The sequence below is a fragment of the Pleurotus ostreatus genome (assembly GCF_014466165.1).
Source record: "Pleurotus ostreatus strain PC9 chromosome Unknown scaffold_4, whole genome shotgun sequence".
In the NCBI taxonomy this organism is placed as follows: Eukaryota; Fungi; Basidiomycota; class Agaricomycetes; order Agaricales; family Pleurotaceae; genus Pleurotus; species Pleurotus ostreatus.
This window is the reverse complement of record NW_023503159.1, coordinates 3,239,818-3,252,993: the sequence shown is the minus strand read 5'-3', so window position 1 is coordinate 3,252,993 and position 13,176 is coordinate 3,239,818. Positions and strand designations below refer to the sequence as shown.

General features: G+C 49.6%; 6 protein-coding genes across 6 annotated transcripts; 3 read left to right on the top strand and 3 right to left on the bottom strand.

Moving 5' to 3' along the window:
- Nucleotides 1–1,075: 1,075 nt before the first annotated feature.
- Nucleotides 1,076–2,419, bottom strand: ERG20_2 (Farnesyl pyrophosphate synthetase; the record flags this gene model as incomplete). The annotated part of the gene is made up of 4 exons (XM_036776451.1): nt 1,076–1,619; nt 1,675–1,763; nt 1,819–2,160; nt 2,279–2,419. 4 exons carry the CDS (start codon nt 2,417–2,419, stop codon nt 1,076–1,078), a joined length of 1,116 nt encoding a protein of 371 aa, XP_036632470.1.
- A 599-nt stretch (nt 2,420–3,018) lies between these two features.
- On the bottom strand, nt 3,019–6,401 carry HSP78 (chaperone ATPase hsp78; the record flags this gene model as incomplete). The annotated part of the gene is made up of 19 exons (XM_036776450.1): nt 3,019–3,127; nt 3,179–3,545; nt 3,600–3,630; nt 3,683–3,798; nt 3,856–3,891; nt 3,944–4,013; nt 4,069–4,090; nt 4,147–4,202; nt 4,258–4,407; nt 4,471–4,763; nt 4,823–5,098; nt 5,154–5,324; nt 5,379–5,480; nt 5,539–5,689; nt 5,742–5,822; nt 5,878–5,909; nt 5,970–5,990; nt 6,046–6,109; nt 6,165–6,401. 19 exons carry the CDS (start codon nt 6,399–6,401, stop codon nt 3,019–3,021), a joined length of 2,385 nt encoding a protein of 794 aa, XP_036632469.1.
- A 594-nt stretch (nt 6,402–6,995) lies between these two features.
- On the top strand, nt 6,996–8,758 carry PC9H_006911 (uncharacterized protein; the record flags this gene model as incomplete). The annotated part of the gene is made up of 9 exons (XM_036776449.1): nt 6,996–7,113; nt 7,171–7,416; nt 7,466–7,812; nt 7,862–7,920; nt 7,977–8,065; nt 8,121–8,165; nt 8,217–8,359; nt 8,431–8,589; nt 8,666–8,758. 9 exons carry the CDS (start codon nt 6,996–6,998, stop codon nt 8,756–8,758), a joined length of 1,299 nt encoding a protein of 432 aa, XP_036632468.1.
- A 451-nt stretch (nt 8,759–9,209) lies between these two features.
- Nucleotides 9,210–9,677, top strand: PC9H_006910 (uncharacterized protein; the record flags this gene model as incomplete). Its single annotated transcript, XM_036776448.1, has 1 exon — nt 9,210–9,677. The coding sequence occupies one exon, from the start codon at nt 9,210–9,212 to the stop codon at nt 9,675–9,677; it is 468 nt and encodes a 155-aa protein (XP_036632467.1).
- A 232-nt stretch (nt 9,678–9,909) lies between these two features.
- Nucleotides 9,910–10,893, top strand: PC9H_006909 (uncharacterized protein; the record flags this gene model as incomplete). Its single annotated transcript, XM_036776447.1, has 1 exon — nt 9,910–10,893. The coding sequence occupies one exon, from the start codon at nt 9,910–9,912 to the stop codon at nt 10,891–10,893; it is 984 nt and encodes a 327-aa protein (XP_036632466.1).
- Nucleotides 10,894–11,625: 732 nt separating this feature from the next.
- On the bottom strand, nt 11,626–12,626 carry PC9H_006908 (uncharacterized protein; the record flags this gene model as incomplete). The annotated part of the gene is made up of 5 exons (XM_036776446.1): nt 11,626–11,921; nt 11,978–12,136; nt 12,190–12,367; nt 12,448–12,461; nt 12,518–12,626. 5 exons carry the CDS (start codon nt 12,624–12,626, stop codon nt 11,626–11,628), a joined length of 756 nt encoding a protein of 251 aa, XP_036632465.1.
- Between the last annotated feature and the right edge of the window lie 550 nt (nt 12,627–13,176).

Below are 13,176 nucleotides of genomic sequence, written 5' to 3'. Positions count from 1 at the left end.
ATACCCCATTCATCCCTGTTATGTTGTCCCCTTCATTGTCCTACCATATGCTGCTCGTAACCTAGGATACTATTCGAACGAGCTTGTAATGTTGACTTTCCATGATCATTCTGTACCCTGTCTGTTTGTACTCTAGTCCATAGTCAGGGCTTTCCAGGGCCCAGCGCCAGCGCCCGATCTACGTTCAACTACACGGATTTCCCCTCAATAGGTACCTCTGTGTTGAGAGCCAAACCCGTATTTGGGTAAATGAGGCACTCCGATACTCTATTGTACGAGCCCCTTCCACGACAATAGCGAGGATAGGGCCGTAAACCCGAGTCGCTTTAGGTAAGAACAGTGTCAATCACCCTCCGAACTACTGTGTATCTGAGTCCCGGCTGGATTTGTGGGGTTCAAGTTCGGATTGCGGGGTTGTAAATTTCACTGCTGATATGGGTGAACCCTAGGCTCGATGGACTGTATGACTTTGCGGCGGGTCTCCATTCTTCGGAAGACAGTTGTGAGGGTCCCCTTTCAAGTTCAACCAGGAAGCAATAATCGAGGAAGTAGACAGGATTCCCGAACCCCGGACGATCCTTATGGGTAAATTGGCTTCCAAATACAAAGTAGACGGGTTCAACGCCTTAGTGACCAAACAACTCGTCTACGCGGAAAGTAGGTACGCTGAGGGATGCACCAGCCCAAGGGGCTGTTGATACCGGGCTTCATATCCGATGCGAAATGAGAACGTCCACCTTGGAAAGAGTGGAGTACGGCTCAACGTTGGACAAGGTAGCCGAGTGCTGACTATTGAGCGGTGACTCCGGCGAGAACCAGGAGGGAAATGGCTTCTGTCTGTCACAACCTCTGTCAACTGTGCAAAGTCTAACCGTCAGGTCGAAGTGCTCCGGCAATCACATAGCTTAGCGTTTGCAACTAGTAAGCACTTGGCTTCGAGATACATTCACAGAATGCAGCACTTTTCAGCGTGAGCTCTAAGGAAGATCTCTTGGGAAGATCTTCTGGTAATTTGGGGGAAACGTACTACATCTACACAGTCCAGATGAAATTGCTATTTGCTACTATTGAACCCTCATTTCGTTCTCTTGTAAATTTTGTTCAAGAAACTCGTAAACACTTCTTGCTTCAGCTCCGTTTCCTTCGTACCCTCAGGGACCTCCGAGATGAGTTTGGTCAACGTTTCGTACGCGTTCTGCTCGTATTCGGCATATTTTTGCTCGATTCCGACCGCTTTAAACACGTCCTTAACTCTCTGCTCCTCTTCCTTGCCCTTCTTGCCGTAGTTCTCGTCCAGAACCTTGCGTTGCTCTGGGGTGACGAGTGAAAGCGCCGTGTTGATAACCCAGGAGCACTTGTTGTCGATGATGTCCGTTCCGATCTTGCCGAGAACTTCGGGGGGAGCCGAGTAGTCGAGAAAGTCATCCTGCACCTGGAAGTACTCCCCAAGGGGTACGAGGATGGCTTTTGCGACGTCGTAGGGATGAACGGGCTTCGTGGAGGAGAATGGCTCAGTTGATGGGATGTAAGACGGGGGCACGCCGCAAAGGTACATCGCGCATGCGACTGGCAGGTAGAAGGAGTAAAACGCCGTCTTATAAACGACGATCAAACGGTGTCTATTCGACCGAGATTAGATGAAGTCGATCTTAAGCAGGCGCGGATAAAACGCACTTCTTCAAGGAGAACTTGGACAGATCAACGTGGTCTTCAGGGGCCGTGATCAAGTCAATTAACTGGCCCATCTCCGTCTGGTAGGTTGTCTGTGGGTACATTAAGAACAATGTAGATTTGAACGGAAAGACGGGGGGACAGTACCTCATGGAACACTTCGAGGAGGTCAACGTAGCACGGTGATTGGCGGAAGTGCTTTTTGAGTAGCCAGTAGATCGCCGCCTCAAGCATGAAGGAATCGTTGATGGCGATGTTGCCTACGGATTGAACGCGATACCAGCATGGTTGATCTCTTCGAGTGATCGATCCGTCCATCATGTCGTCCGAAACCAAGAAGTACGCTTGGAGAAGCTCGATGCACCATCCTAGGACGGCTGCCTGGAAGTACTCTTCCTCGGTCAACTCCCGAGCTTTCAGGATCTCGACGCTATCGACGACGGACATTCCGCGATTGAGCTTGCCGCCGGGGACATTGTAATCGAGGTTCTACAGCATAAAGACAAGGTTGAGGCGACGTTCCAAATGTATATGGCAAAATGGCAGTCCCGCATTCGCTTATTTCGCGATTCTGACAGAGTTAAAGGGGATCGTCGTGGGCACTCACCTTTCCGAACCACTCTATGGCATCGCTAGGCATTCCCTCTGAAGCAAGATGCTCGACGAGCTCATCGCGAATGACTTTCCAAGCGCCTTCGAATCGTTGCCTACGCAGAGCTTTGGCATTCGCTTTGGGATCCGTCGTCATTCTCAAACCTGAAGATGATGGCAGTGGCAAGAAAGGGAGAGATGTAGCAGGGAGAATCGATACACGGGGTGGTCCGATGAGAAGAAAACCAGATGTGGTATCATATCATATTTATACTGGATAGAGTTATCCCCTCATGTCTCGGATTTATTGTTCCGCGCCAGATGCTCAGTTTCGGACTCTCCAACTTCAAATTGCCTTACACTAAGACAAATAAATTATCCTAGACCCAAAGCTTGTCCGAAAGGCCCTGTCTTCGCTCATGTAGTTGTCCAAAGTCAAAACTAAGATGAGGGCAGAATATAGCACTCATACGATATTGGCACTGGTAAAGATCAGGGGATTATCACGTCTATCTTCCTGACTACATATGGCGGGCATAAGAAGTGATAAGAAGGGAAATTTCATGTTACCGCCGCCGAAGATCAGTATCACAGCAAGCCGCACCGTTCGCTGTGTCATGATGGGAGTAACCACTTGGATGGCCACGCTATAATACATTAAATTTATGGCTACAATGTGATCTTGCAAAGTTCTATGATCTAGTGATGAGTTGGGGTTATAACAGGGTCAATGAGGTTCAGAGGCGCATAATAAAATCAAAGCTGATTGTCCGGTTTAGAGGTCAGAGCCGTGGGGTCAGGCTCATGGTTGTCTTGGATCGCCAACGCATCGCCTTCAACGCGAATCGATACGATGTCGCCATCCCTAACAACAGTAAGAAAACATCCTTCACAGGGGGATTACGTTCATACATACCTGATCGTACCTTTCAAGAGCTTCTGTGCCAGGGGGAAGAGTACATCCGTCCTCACGATCCGGGCGATAGCCCGGGCACCATAAACATCCGAGTATCCATGCTGAGCCAGCCAATTTCTAGCTTTGTCGTCAACGTCAAGCGTGATGCGACGGTTTTTGAGTCTCTCGGCGACGTCGTTCAGTCGCAGAGACACGACATCAAGGATCGCTGATTTCGAAAGTTTGTTAAATACGAGCATGGAGTCGAGTCGATTGAGAAGTTCGGGAGGGAAATATTCCGATGTTCGTTCGAGTACTTCGCTTCTAGCCTCTGCAGTAACGACACCATTATCGTCGGAGGCAGTATGGTGTGCAAGTATATCGCTCCCTGAAAGCGATCGAAATCAGCTGTGCGTGTAGTAGACGAACCAACTAAACCTACCAAGATTGCTTGTCAAGCAGATAATGGTGTTCTACAATAGTGTCAGTTGTGACGGGCTCGATCAGTGAATCTTTCCGACTTACCTTGAAGTCTACCTTACGGCCTTGACTATCGGTGATGCTACCTTCATCCAAGATTTGCAGCAAAATCATAGCCACGTCCTTGTGTGCCTTCTCGAGCTCGTCCAGAAGAATGACAGCTATCCGTCCCAGTCAATATATTGGAAATGGATAGACATATCTACAGGAAGTCTTACCATATGGTTTACGCCTGACGGCCTCGGTGAGTTGGCCTGGGTGGTAATGACTTAGATAACGACTCAATATAGGTAGAAGTAGACTTACCGCCTTCTTCGAAGCCGACATATCCTGGGGCGGCGCCGATGAGGCGGGACATCGTGTGCCGATCATGGTACTGTAGGAAAAAGAAACTCAATGCAACTGCCTAGGCAACAGACACGCTTCCATACCTCCGACATATTGATGTTGATCCTATGACACACTGTCAGCATGTTTGTAAGCTGCATCAAAGTCAAATCGACGCATACAATCCGCGTTGTTCATCATTGAACAAGAATCCAGCCAGAGCTTTGCATAACTCCGTCTACACAGCCCGGTCAGATATGTTCACTTTGGCACCTTTGTATCGTCGAACGCACCTTTCCTACTCCGGTCGGGCCGAGGAACAAGAACGACGCAACAGGACGATTGGGCGCCTGTAGTCCAGCGCGGGACATGCGCACAGCGTCGCTCACAGCAGCCAAGACGTGATCCTGCCCTACAACCCTCTTTCGGAGCGTATCTTCCATCTGTGCAAAATAAAGGTCGGTTTTGTGTCAAAATATTAGTCAAAGGTTTGGACTTGCATGTACAAGTTTATCCCGCTCGCCCTTCAACAGGTTCTGCACGGGAATGCCGGTAGCTTTCGCCACCACACGAGCGATATCGCTGGATGTAACCCGATCATGGAGCATAGCCAACGGCGATTCCTTTTCTTCGCTCTGTTCTTCCTCGCTAGGCAGCTGCCGCTCGAGCTCCGGGATAGTGGAGAAGCGAAGTCTACTCGCAAGTTCGTAATTCCCCTGCCGCTGTGCAACTTCGAGATCATATTTAGTTTCCTCCAAGCGTTTCTTGAGGTCTTTGATGCGATCCAAGCGCGAGCGCTCTATAAAATGCATGAGTCTGGGCGCCGGCTTGCATAGAATGCATTCGGGGACGACTCACCGGCTTGCCAAATGGTAGTCAATTCAGATGCCTGCTCCCTCTTGTCCTTCAACTGAGCCTCTACTTTATCCCGACGCTCTACAGAGAAAACGTCAGATTCGTTCTTCAGACTTTCGAGTTCGATCTGCAGTGTCATGATCTCCCGGTCGAGAGCTTCGAGTTCGTCCGGTTTAGATTCTTGAGCAAGACGAAGGGCAGACGCAGCCTCATCCACCAAGTCAATCGCTTTATCAGGAAGGAAACGGTCCGAGACGTATCGAGAGCTATACACGGCGGCTACATATGAATGGTATAAGAGAAAGAAACGGAGCGGAAGCAGTCATGCACGTACCAGTTACCAACGCGCTATCAGAAATCTCCACGCCGTGATGCACTTCATAGCGAGGCTTCAGTCCACGAAGTATGGAAATAGTGGACTCTACAGTCGGCTCCTCAATTGTTACGGGCTGAAAGCGCCGCTCCAACGCCGCGTCTTTGCCAATGGTCTTTCTATATTCATCGGCTACATGGGTGATGGGTCACAATTGGGAGGCTCATAGAAATTAACAAGACGTACGCGTCGTTGCACCCACCAATTGGAGACCTCTTGCTAACGCAGGTTTAATCATCTGCCCAGCGTCAATGCTTCCTTCCGTTTTACCAAGATTGAAGAGCGTGTCTAAGAAGATGTACATAAGTGGGCAATCGCGTAGGTTCCATGCTTGAAGTAAACTCACGGAGTTCATCAATGAAACAAATAACATTGCCGGCTTCCTCCTCAATATCACGGATTAGGTTCTTGAATTTCTCCTCGAACTGTCCGCGTATCCCAGAACCTGCCATGATAGCAGCCAAGTCTATCGACAGGACGCGCTTGTTTTGAAGTGACTGATACTGATTGAGTGTGCGAAGGACACGTCGACATCTTGGACAACATTACCTCTGGTACTTCCTTTGCGACGATTCGGCTTGCGAGTCCCTCGAGGATGGCGGTCTTCCCAACACCGGGTGGTCCGATTAACTGATAGACGGAAGTAAACATATAGCGTGGCCCACAATATAGTCGTATTACTTACGACAGGGTTCGACTTGGTTCTACGTGACAATACTGTTCACGTTCAATTGTCAATACCATGGTTGTAGCAAGACCTTCACCGACGTCGCTTACTTTGAATTGTGCGGCGTATCTCTGTAGTTGGTGTCAGCATGAGCAGCAAGCGTGACCGCAACTGAAGGTAACTTGCCTTCATCTCTACCAATGGTAGGGTCCAACTTCCCGTTCCTTGCTAGCTCTGTCAGGTCGACGCTCTGTCAAACATATGAGCCTAAGCGTCATTTATTGAACCGCAAGTTGACTACACACGTATTCCTTCAACGCATCCCCTTTCTGATGCTGTTGCTGCATCATGAAGCCCGGAAACCCACTTCCCCCACTCCCCCTTCCTGGTGGTGGCGGCTGAGAGGCATAGCGCCTCACAGACGACAATCCCGGAATTATTCGTGAACGCGAAACATTGCAAAATGCCCATGCGGGGTTCCGGATGATGGTGGTTCTTCGGTACGCAGACTGCAGGATGTTTCTTGAGACGGCAAGTTGCATAATTTAGCGTTGGTATACCGGCACCAAGTCCACGCTGAGCTTCAAGTTATATCGTTTGGACTCAAGTTTAGAACATCCCCGAAAACACTAGAAATGGTTCCGGAACGGGTCGCAGTCTTCGGAATCGCCAGAAACTTAATGCATTGTCAGTGACCGTGAGAAACCATTATAGGAGCCCCCTGGCCTTTGTCCCTGCACCAGCGCTGCGAAACGCTAAGCGAGTATAGATCAGACAAGGCATTTACGCATGCCCTACCCCACGCTGGTACTCCAAGGCGTTGCAATTTGAGGGAGCAAGTATTGATGCGTACCAGGTATCTGAACTTGGTCTGAATTGGCAGCAGCCGACTATAGTTTCATGTCGCGGGCTCGCTGATCGAGAGTATTTGCGTTGAAATGATGTTTATATTTGAGGTAAGTGAAGGGTAGACAACGCGACGCGCATAGACTTCGCGAGTATAATAGGCGCCCTCAGCTGGCGCCCTCTGAAAGTACCATTGGGCACGTGAAGAGAGCTCTAAGTTTCTCTCATGTTACTCATTTCTGACTCACAGGCTCGGAGCATAGCTAGTCAGCACTTCAGCTGCTTCGTTCATGCCAACAATGAGCGATTTCGAGCTGGATGAGATCTGCAAGGCCCCGCCCCCACCCTTTGGTCGTCCAATGTTGAAGTATTTTGGCTTCGACTCGCAATATGTTAATCTCAACAATGGTGCGCCAGTAGTATACACGTCTCCACTGTCGGATCCACCTCACGGAGCCTCTATAGGTTCCTTTGGGTCAGTTCCAACTCCAGTCCAGGCAGAATGCGATAAGTTAGCGCGTCAGATTGAGCGTAATCCGGATCTCTTCCTTCGGTTTACGCACTACGACATCCAGGCTCAAGTCAGGGAACTCATCGCACCATTGATCGGTGCGCAACCCGACGAATGTGTTATCGTTCCCAACGCATCCCACGGGGTCAACACGGTGCTTCGAAATATCGAATGGGAGAAAGGGGATATCATCATTGATTGTATGTCTACGGTCTCGATCGCTGCATACCCCTTTGATCATCCTCCCAGTCAACACAACGTATGGGGCTGTCTCCCGGGCGGTGCAGTACCTCGCCGACAAACCGCCCCATCCATCTGTATCCGTACTAACCGTCAATTTCCCTACCACGCATGGAGACATTATCTCGGCGTTCCGTGCGCACGTCAAGTCGGTCGTAGCCTCAAAGCCTCCTGGGAAGAAAGTCGTCGCGGTCATAGATAGTATTGTATCTAACCCGGGAGTCCTTCAGCCATGGCAGGAACTCGTGAAGATCTGTAAAGCGGCGGGCGTTCTTAGCGTTATTGACGCTGCACATTCGATCGGCCAGGAATTAAATATCAACCTTGGCGAATCTCAGCCCGACTTCTGGATATCCGTATGTGATACTTTTATGTCCTTGAGCGTGTTATTGCACGGCACCGCAGAACTGCCACAAATGGTTATTTTCACAACGGGGCTGCGCCGTGCTTTATGTGCCTAAGCGGTGAGGCTCATCGGAAATAATACGACTAGGGGGTAATTGCTTGATACGCTATCTAGAAACCAACGTTTCATCAAATCTAGCATTCCAACATCTCATGCGTACGCTTCTCCAGGCAGTCCACCGACCTTTATAGAGCAATTTGACTGTATGTACTTCCCTCTTCTAGAAGGACGCACGAATATGCTAAATGCTGACAATAGGGAATGGAACTGCGGATTTCGTCTCGTTTTACAGCGTTGTTCACGGTGAGCTATTCTCCTAGAGCTGATCTTCATTTATACATGTCTGTTTATCAGCACTTCGTTTCCGCGCATGGCTCGGTGGCGAGGAAAAGATTAACAGATATTGCCATGGGTTAGCAATCGCTGGCGGAAAGCGGCTGGCCGAAATGCTAGGAACGCGTGTCATGGATCCAGATGGTTCTCTTACCCTGAATATGGTACGTCCCGCTATGTTCTCCAAGGTACCCCCAGCTAGGATTGTTACTGAGGCCTTCTTTTACCCATTGAGGTGAACGTCGAGCTGCCGTTGTCCGGATCGATTCAATGGACTCCTGAGCTCAATGTTAAGATGCAAAAAACACTACTTAAGGACCATAATGTCTACGCCGCGCATTTCTATCATAACGGGAAGTGGTGGACCAGGTGCAGCGCGCAGGTATATAATGAGGTGTGTCTGCGACTTTCTCGTCCGCTTGCCGAGGTTAAGAGAGTGTCCAACTCATATCGAACGTTGGCTCTATCAGCTTAGTGACTTCGACGTTTTGGGCCAGGCGTTCCTCCGACTTTGTGCTGATATCCAGCAGGAATTCGGAGCAGTAAGGGGGGCTAAATTATGAGAACACATGTACGGTAAAGCAAGAACAACGCGTGTAGCTACACCCAAATAGCAATCTTGGTCAGTGAAGCTCGCTACATGTATTCCAGAGTTGGTTAGTACCAATTCAGATATCCAGAACGTATCAATCTTCCCTCGAATTCGTTGAAAGGACTTGGGTAGGGGCATACCTAAATCCATTGTTTGATTTGCACTCCCGTGGCGTTTCGTTCAGAGTGTCCATGCTGCAGGTATCTCCAAAAGACTGGATAGGGGTTTGCGTAGTGGCCGTCTAGTGGCAAGTTTTCAGCGGTCAATCGTGCGGATATGGACACATTCCTCGGATTGAACAATGGCAGAAATAGTGGCACTGCGCCCACAGGCTGTATAAATAGAGAGGAGATGTCAGAGGCCCAACCGTTCAAAGCAACCCCAACTCGCTCATACAGAAGACTGCATCCTCCATCACAGTGATGACTACAAAAACGATCACCTTTAATAACGGCGAGACGTTTCTTCCGTCCGACCGAAAGAATGAAAGGCATTCTAGACTGGCTTTCTCCTCAGCGGTGGCTCCGTTAAATCCAATACTCGCCGAGTTCAACATCACCGATGACCCGAGCGCACCGACAACCGTCGTCAAGTACGAATACGATCCTTCAGAAGACTCCGAGTCGGATGAGGATGAGGATGAGGAGGTGGCTACAGCGATGACAGAGCAGGAGAGGAACAAGGACAAGGACGGTGGATTTCTCACTACGGGGACTCACTTCAGAGACGCGGCCGCCATGAATGGATGCAAGGGTGACGAGGGGTTCGTAGACCAGCAAGCTTCGGACCAGAAATACGCTCCTTGTTCCTCCGGCTTGAAGTTTGCCACCCACAGGAACGATAGAGGCGAAGGGTTGGACAACGCGGTGGCGGTGGACATTAACGAGTGATTTCAGAACCTATTGTCTGGGATTGTGTAAGACGGGGATTTCTGTACATATGTCCATAACTGGCAATTATTCAGAGACAATGGATGTTTTCCACGTGTGGAACGCACTTGTGCCACCCTAAGTACCAGGGACGCCGGTGGTCCATCCTGAACGACGTCAATATAAAGAAACGGTGGTAGAACCACACTCTTGAACTTCTACCATCTCTGCACCGTTGGGAGAATACGCAATCATGGCTGCCGCCCGCATCTCGATAGCTACGCTCGCACACAGACAACACGAATTCGATACCGTAGAGTCGAAAGAAGTCTTATGCGCCGCAGCGAATATTCACTGGAAAGGAGCGCCCACATCCTTGCACGATCCAGTATTTGGTGCCCTAGGATTAATGGGGAGAATGCGGGTGCTCCAATACCTGGGAATGTTCGACTTGGCGGAGCAGTTTCGTGCGGAGGAACAGGATGGGGTATCCGACGACGACGACGACGACAACGCTGACGCAAGGGAGCGAGTCATCGAATCTGAAGACGAATCTAACGAAACCGGCGCAGGCGATAGAGCCACATTAGCCGAACCACATGTGGTTTACGACGCAGATGACGAGGAACAGGAGGTTGAAGTCGTAGATAACAGATTTCTCCCAGACGAAGAAGAACCTGAGTCCAAAGACAGCGACAGCGACATTGCACACGAGATTCCTACGGACCCAGCGAATATACCACTGCCAAAATCGGACGACGACGACCTTCTTGAAGAGGCTGGCGACAATATCGACCCCGTCTCCGCTACGACGGAAAGCACCAAGTCAGAGTCAGAGTCAGACGATACCGATGCCGATGCCGAGTCCGGCGAGTCCGACAGCGATGAAAGCGATTCCGGAGATGAACTCTTTTGGTCTTCTCCAATTAATGGAACGCTCGAGCTGGAGGAAGAAGATGCACTAGAACAGGATGCGAGAGGAGCAGATCAAGACCACGAAAGCCCCACTGAAAACGACCCGTCGGCGACGACAAATCCTCGCAAGAGGGCTCGGACACCAAGCCCTGGAGACGAAGAAGATGAACCTCCGTGCAAGATGGCCCGGGTAGACGAAGAAGAACTTCTGAGTAGGTTCGATGGAAACGTCTTGAAGCTGGCGATCCACAATGCGATCCAGAGGAACATGACTTCAAAGTTAGAAGCGAACTCGTATTGGCACGACATCTTGTTCGACTAAACCTTGTAATGGGATGTTGCTGAGTTCTCATCCTCCTACTGTGGATGTTTGAAAGTGTAAACATATGTATCATATGAAGAATCAAGAGTATACTTGGGAAATTGGCAAATGCTATTCTTGGTTGTTCTTATCCAGCTTCAGCGTGGGTATCTTCAAGTACGAGTCTTCCAATTTCATCTAGCGTTGTTGCCAATCGTAAATCATCCACTAGGATAGCGAACCAAAGTGATGACCATGCTCATCCGCCAACGACTCGTAGAACTTGGAAGTAATTGAAGTCGAACACCTCGTGACCGTGACCAGCCGTGACCACTCGGGGTGAAGTTTTATTAGGTAAGTGAATGCAACTACTAGTTTCTTCTATGTGTCGAAAAGTTCATGCGCCGCATGCCTCTTCATCTACAACCTAGAAAGAGAAATAACTCGGGCCACTACTACGAACGGTGCTGATTCCGGCCCCTGTAATTAAACCTCAGGTTCCGACCACTCACAAAACGACCATGACATCGAATTACACTGAATTACATCTCTACGCCCCTCATGCACATGGTTCAGCCTGGGGGCTCCCTGCACCCTGGAATGGAGGACGAGGGGCTGTAAACTTCGACTCGACGCTGAAACGAGCCTTGTGTATTATCAAGATACAAGATATCACTTACGGAGGACACAATGCATCGAAGGGTATAGGTTATCATGGGGCTCTTTCTAACTCGATGGACGATACCACCCCAATTACAGTTGGTCTACAAGGATAGATGTGAGCAGCTGCTTGCATAATATATCGTGTATGTCGGATGTGAGGTGCAATCCATCCTCCCAGATACGGCCCCCCTCAATGCCCGGATCGTCTTCTCCAAAATCATATTCTAGCGGGTCGTCAAGCACATCGGTGAGTACTTGATGCGCCGAAAAGAGAAACACCGTCACATCCTTGTTTGATGACCCGAATTCAATCGCTTGAGCCCGCAGGGCGTCGTTCCAGGTCGTGATGTTGTCTTCTAACACCGCAGAGAGGTCACGGTCTACGGCTGCAATTGCCAATCAACTTTAAACGGACATCTAGGATGCGAACGCACGCCAATACCTTGTGGTGAGCGATCCGTCGGAGGAACGTCGAAGAGGATGAAGTTTCGAGCGTTGCATTTCAGATAAAGGCGGTGAAGAACGTCGAAGATGCTCTCAACGATGCTTTCCAAGTCTTCAGATCCCATAGCTCCACAATCGTTGATTCCCAGAAAAATCACTAGTGCTTGAAGGTTAGTGGCGAACCCCGACTCTACAAGAGCAGCAACAAACCATAGGTTGCCTCGCCCGGATCCAAGGATGCTCTCCGGGGTTGATCGACCTTGCCATCAGTCTTTTCAAGGAAGCGAGATAGTTGCTTCGGAAAGTCGGTTTCAGCGGTGGCGCCGGGGAATGCAAAATTGGAAACCTTGAGGGTATCACTTCGCAATCGTCGTTGGGCGACGTCGACCTAGAGGCGTTGACGTCAAATCCAAGAAAGACGGATTCGTAACTGTTCACGAACCCAAGTTGTGCCTTCATTCGACTTACTGTAGGAATCGCCGCTATTGATGGAAAGGATGAAATTGGTCGCCCTAATGAACAATAAATAGGGGCTTACAAGACGACAAGATTTTGAAGCGACCCTCGCGCATGCCAATGTGGCCCGACGAGTACAATTGGTAAGAATTCTGCGCTGTCTTGTCAAGAGGATCCCCGCAGAACGGCATGATTACAAACTAGTTGAAGAAGTCAGTCGCCTACTGGGTATGTCTTCATGTTGGAAGGCATCTTCGGACTTATTCACCCTACAGTCCTGTTTCTTGGGGTGCGGTTGTGAGTCGGTATTTCCTCTTTCCTGTCCACGCTGGGCTGAGCCAAGCTCAGGGGAGCTTCGCTTTCGCTTGTGAGAGGTGTTTCCAGTAGATTGCATAATACTTATGGTACGCTACCACCATAAAATTAATCACCTATCAATTGGCAACGTGACTGTCACGTTCTGAGGCCGCTGTCTTCTGGTGTCTAGATGTGACCGCACTCACCCTGTAGCTCAAGTTGTAACTGGACGTGGCTACATAAAAGTTCATGACATGAACGTTTGAACCTCGATCAAACTGTTATGAAAATATTACAGTTTTTGTTTTTGTTTTTGGAGCATAACTCAACGCCCGCTCTCACATCTGACTAGCCCCCGGCCCTTGCACGGTCCGTACACTATCCAAACTCAGATGTGAGTATTCACCCAAGGCACTCATTCCATCCGCTAATCTCAGCTGAGTA